Genomic DNA, 5,714 nt, shown 5'->3' with positions numbered 1-5,714 from the left:
TCTCCTTAAGACGAGGAATTAAGGAATGATGGTTACACTCTTTTTCCCTTCGACTAGGTTTTTTTGTCCCAGTGGGTTTTTCCTAACAAGGTTTTTAACGAGGTAGCACGATAAGCGCATTGATACACTATGATTATTAAGATGAATTATTCTTGACATATAATATTATGTCATCTATCGAGAAATTCTCTATCACTATTGTGGAAGTATTATTTGAAATAAAGATCCAAGAGTCATCACAAATGACTACACCCAGATTGTGAGTTCTAATGAAATTTGAAGATAGAAATTATCGAGGATTTGAAGATATCAAGTTTATCAACTACAATAGATTTTATTCAACTATCGAGAAGTTACGTTAAAGCATGGTTCATTTCAAGACACATCAAGTTATGTAATCATCAGGGGGGGTTGACACGCATTGTGCTGTTTTTCCTTATCCATGGTTTTGTCCCACTGAGTTTTCCATGGAAAGGTTTTGACGAGGCAGCTATTATTATGCGTGTTTGAAGATTATTGTACTCTTTTCCTTTCTAGCGTTTTTCCCATAGGGTTTTTCTAGTAAGGTTTTTAACGAGTCATCTTCTTCAGTAATGGACATCCAAGGGGGAGTGTTATGAAATATTATTATATGGATGTTCATATCTTAGAATATTCTAGAGTATATTATCTTATGGAAACTTTACCCTCATTGTATGTGTATATATACCCCTCATAATGGAATAATATACAGTTTTGTCCCCTTACATTCTCTCTACAATTTCTCTTCCCCCTTTATTTCACAACAAGTTTGACAAAACTAACGGATTAACCGTAAAAATAGTAGGAGTAGTTAAAAAAACAACCATAACCGAAAAAGTAGTGAACGTAATAGTATTAACATAGGATGTAGTGAAAGTAATAATATTAACAACGGGAGTGATGAACGTGTCTCATAATTTGTTGATTAATTTTACATCTCATCATAATTTCAAGATATAAATTATAAATGTATGTGTTAAGCAAATTTAGCGAATCATATTTCATAGAAAATAAATTAAATAAATTTTAAATGGTAAATAAAGATAGTAGGGACGTAACCGGGCCTCACACCTAGTGTCTTATTTAAGATGAGATAACGGGAGTATACGTTACTTCAACTTTGGGCCGGGTGACTGGTGTGCCTATACTAAAACACCAACACTTCAAAGACAATGATGTTATCAGTTGAGAAGTTGATAACGCAACAAAAATCATCACGATTACCATTATTTTGTCTTCCCAAAATGTAGCATCAATATTCAATTACTATCTCCAATTGACTTATAATCAAAAGGGTTTACTCTTAAACATCTTTTAATTTGAATATTTTTCAGAAACCCCAAATCTTTGACAATTTGATTGGAGTATTAAGATGATAACAATGGAGTTAGAGATAGTGGGTTTACTAAGAGTAGCATGGTTAGCTGGAATTTTGCCAATTTTAATGGCTTGTTTACCATTTTACCCTCTTAATTATCTCCATAATACACTTCTTGTTTTTGCTGGCCGTGGCAAGATCATTCAATCTTCTTCTCCTTTAACTGTAATTACTTCTTCTCTCCTTTTTGTTACGCTATTTTCGTCTCGGTCATTTGTTTACCTTCTATATTCATTGTGAGGTTTATTTTAATACACGGTAAACAAATGATTGGGACGAAGGGAGTATACTATTATGCATGTTTTAGGTTCGTTAAATTCACTCCCTGTTATATTGCCATGTTCATCTGATTGATCCCCGTCCCAATTATTTGTTTATCTTTGATTAAAATACCTCTCGCAAATGATGGGAGTTGGAATGAAGGTAGTTATTTATTTATTTTGGTGTAATGCCATTATTTCGCTTTGAAGGTGAAAGATTGTTTCTTTGATGGTGTTACTGTCCAAGGATTGGTCATAAACAAGTTGTTGTAGAAGCTCATGAAAATATTTTAGTCTAGACCTTATGAGGATTTTAATCTAATAGGATAGAAAATGGATCCTTTCCTTTCCCTATAACCCAGTTAGCCGATCAAACAAGGGAAATTATCGCCCTCCCTTTCCATCGAAATCTCTCCACGCAATCAAAGGGTAAATTATGAGCAAAGGGAATCCGGAATGTATTGATAAATTTTGCATTTTCTTATGTATTAGGGTATTTTGTTTGATTGGTTAAGTAACTTAAGTTTATAACTCAAGTGATTGGGCTGTAGTTGGACCGTATGAAACTCTTGCTTTTGAATGGAGTCAAGGTAGAATGTTAATCTTTCAATGCTACGATGAAAGTTGGGATTTTCCTTCATGAGTAGGGAATTTTTCAGGCTATGATGATTAGATAAATGATGCAAAATGAAATTTCATACATTAATAGTGTTGGTATGAACTTGTACGCTAGCGGAAATGTTTTCAGTTTGTTTTTGGAGTGTAAAAGGTGAATTGATTTATCTTTTCACTATGGCTTTGGCACGGAGGCGGCCATGTTAGTACTTTTATTCTCGAAAGCATGTGACTTCCAGTTTTGCTCATTTAGTTGTTTGAGCAAGTGTGCATAGACATAGAAAACATGTTGGTCGTGATTTGTTACAGCACCATGGACTCATGGATGGAAATCACCGTGTTGATAGAAATTAACCCCTTGTTTGGATGAAGGAATTTTGAGGGAAAAGGAGGGGAGGGGAAGGAAAAGAGGTTAACCAAATCCTTTGTTTGTGTCAACCCCATTTTCACACCTACTAGTCAAATTTTAAAAATTCTAACATAGGAAAGATTTGGGGAAAAAAAAACTGCGCGTCTTTGTTTGCTCCCGTCCTACAAGTGCGTATCCAGAGTTGTCCTGTTCGCATGTCGCTTACTCAGTGTTTGCTAACATGTGTTTATGCTATTGCAGAAGCTCACTGTTCCTCAGAGATTTTTCTCTCATTTTTATGTGTTGGCTGTGGTGTGGACATCATTATTGCTTCTCACAACTTGGGTATATGCCCATAAGCTGGGGTCTTTGGTTTCCGATTCGAAATCTCATCCGGGTGTTGCAAGCTACTTGATTGGAGGTTCACATATTTCCTCCCTCGAAAAAACACTTTCACCTTCACCAGAGCACAGCTACAGGGTTTGGAAATCAGTGCTGCTTCTTTTATTAATGGAAATTCAAGTATTGTGGCGCTTGTATGAGTCTCTCTATGTGTTTAACTATAGGAGTACAGCTCGAATGCATATCATGGGTTATTTAACGGGCCTCTTGTAAGATTCCTGTTTCTTTCTCGAATTTCCATATGTTAAAAATTTAAAATGATGTTTAATGTTTCTGCTTTCATTAGGCTTAACTTTCCCTTGTGCATTTGATCATTCCGAGATAGCTTTTATACAGCGGCACCTTTGTCCCTTTGCTGCAACTCTGTGCCCGAGATATTTACATTTGTTGTGAATCTACTTTCTGAGTTCATTGTGAAAGGAAAGAACCAGATGCCTCCTGTTGACTTTCAATGGCTAGAGTATCTTAGGCCGCTTTTAAGGCTTGGCTGGTGCCAATTGGTTGGAGTAGTCATTTTCTTCTGGGGTTGGTTTCATCAGCGCCGTTGTCATGTAATTCTGGTGAGTTTACTGCAGATAATACTACTATTTTTTTTCCCGTCTAGGCTCTAGCATATTGATGAACTTGTAATGTGTGTTATTCACACTGATTACTAGTACGTGGCACAAGGATTTTCCAATTCTCAGACCCGATATTTTAATGGAAAATCCATATTTTTTGTCTTGGAAGTAAAGCGTTCAAATCTTATATCACGTCTCTGAGTATCCAGTACGTTCCATGGGTACACAGGATAACATGACGAGTTGCCTCATGTTTGAATGGAGGGACTTGGGGGAGAATGAAGGGAAAGGAAAGTAAGAGAACAATTTACTTTGGTTGGCTAAGAAGTCGGGATGGAGGGAAATGAAGGGATCCAGTTTTCTCCTCTGATACAAACTAAAATCCTTTCAACATAGAATGAAAGGAAAACACAATAGCTCTATTCCGCTCCGTCCTCCTACTCCTCCCCCCTAAATTGGTATTCAAACAACCTAGAGTAACATAGTACTACCCTCTCCTGAACCATTTTGTCATGTCCCAAGCAATAGTTTAAGCTTTTGTTTTTTTTTTTAGGCGATTTTGTGTGGATGTGTGGTGGAAATGGCGACAAGACCCTCCTCCGATCACTTGTGTGTTTCTTTTCATGAAAAACGATGCAAAAGGAAACGTAAACTATTGGTGGGTACAAAGAGAATATGTAGTGCAGAAAGGTAAATGAGCGCTAATGTCGAGTTTCTAATCTATAATCAGGGAAATCTTCGGGAACAAAAGGGAAATGCTGATGATTACAAAATTCCTCTTGGTGACTGGTTCGAATTTGTCTCTTCGGCACATTATTTGGCTGAAATGGTAATCCTCTTCTCTCATCCCCTAAAATAATCGAAATGAATAGCTGAAAGCCTGAACCATGCTTGTATATTTTTTAAAAATTGACCTACAGACACCGTGGTTCTAATTAATTGACTATTGTTCCAATCTATTGTTCCAATAATCATGAAGGTTATATATGGTGGTCTTCTTGTTGCTAGCGGAGGTCTGGATGTGACTGTATGGTTACTCTTTGGATTTGTGGTATGACTCTTGTAACCGCTTCTTTGTTATTTGTAGCATTCGTGAATCTCAAAAACTTACATGAAACGATTTTCCATGTGAGACTAACCCATTCACTTACAGTCTCACATGTGAGACTGTCTTTTAAAAGATTCACTGCGAAACAATAGCTTTGTGCAGATATTGTGGACTTTACTCTCGTGCTAATTTTGTGGGATGACTGTGTCAGGTTACTAATCTCGCGTTTGCAGCAGCAGAAACACAGAGATGGTATCATCGGAAGTTCGACAATTATCCCTCCAACCGATATGCTATCATTCCATGTATATACTGATGGTTGAGAGTACAGTGCTACATTTGCCTATGTAATTCCCTCCGTTTATGTTCTTGGGATCACTTTGTGATACCTGTTTTAGAATTTATATCCAAATGAGGTTTTACTAGTCAAATACGGAAACTTGTTCTTCCTATATTACTATCTTTCGAAATGTTGAATCGCTACGCACTTATTGTAGATGGTATAAATGGTATTGTATTAATGTATTAGCTAATTACGTATCTCGGTAGTCGCCGAGGCGAAGTTTTTGAAAGATATACACATTTTTTTCTCGAAAGATATTATCATTTATAAATATAGTTTTTGAGCAATATTATATTTTTTTAGTGTAATATTTTAGTAAATGTGCTCAAAAACTTTATACTAAATCAGAACTCAAAAACTTTAAAATAAAACTTATAAAATAAACAATAAGAGGTACTATATCAGATGTATAGTCTATGAACTACTACTGTGAATGTATGCGTGTGTTTTTGAATGATTGCACATCATCTTGTTGAAACCACCCTGATTCTCTGAAGAACTATTTTAAAGAGAGAAGCAATTGAATAATTATTTCTCCGAAGTTTGTATAGTATGGATTGATAATTTACAATGTGGTTAAACCGCCTTAGCTTACTAGAGTAACTAATCCTAACTAACTTTGTACAATAATCCTAACTAACTCCCTCAGTTCAGACTTGACTTTTTGTTCTACTTATTTTTATTTCCGATTTTAAAGAAACAACATTATTTTGCAAATAAATAAAGGCCATATATGGA

The 5,714-nt window shown here is 35.7% G+C and overlaps 1 protein-coding gene across 1 annotated transcript; it reads left to right on the top strand.

The window, feature by feature from the left end:
• The first annotated feature begins 1,158 nt into the window (after positions 1-1,158).
• LOC141599381 (polyprenal reductase 2-like) lies at positions 1,159-5,263 on the top strand. Its single transcript, XM_074419371.1, has 6 exons — positions 1,159-1,564; positions 2,885-3,234; positions 3,351-3,585; positions 4,316-4,414; positions 4,565-4,636; positions 4,845-5,263. The coding sequence occupies exons 1-6, from the start codon at positions 1,394-1,396 to the stop codon at positions 4,947-4,949; spliced, it is 1,032 nt and encodes a 343-aa protein (XP_074275472.1). The 5' UTR covers positions 1,159-1,393; the 3' UTR covers positions 4,950-5,263.
• The last annotated feature ends 451 nt before the right edge of the window (positions 5,264-5,714 follow it).

This window comes from Silene latifolia, chromosome 9, assembly GCF_048544455.1.
Source record: "Silene latifolia isolate original U9 population chromosome 9, ASM4854445v1, whole genome shotgun sequence".
In the NCBI taxonomy this organism is placed as follows: Eukaryota; Viridiplantae; Streptophyta; class Magnoliopsida; order Caryophyllales; family Caryophyllaceae; genus Silene; species Silene latifolia.
The sequence above is the reverse complement of the archived record's forward strand: the minus strand, read 5'-3'. Positions and strand labels throughout refer to the sequence as shown.

Excerpts from the sequence above, each read along its gene's own strand:
- LOC141599381 (XM_074419371.1), top strand. The coding sequence starts at position 1,394 with ATGATAACAATGGAGTTAGAGATAGTGGGTTTACTAAGAGTAGCATGG. Across the intron at positions 1,565-2,884 it reads AATCTTCTTCTCCTTTAACT|AAGCTCACTGTTCCTCAGAG; the intron begins GTAATTACTTCT and ends ATGCTATTGCAG. Across the intron at positions 4,637-4,844 it reads GGTTACTCTTTGGATTTGTG|GTTACTAATCTCGCGTTTGC; the intron begins GTATGACTCTTG and ends TGACTGTGTCAG.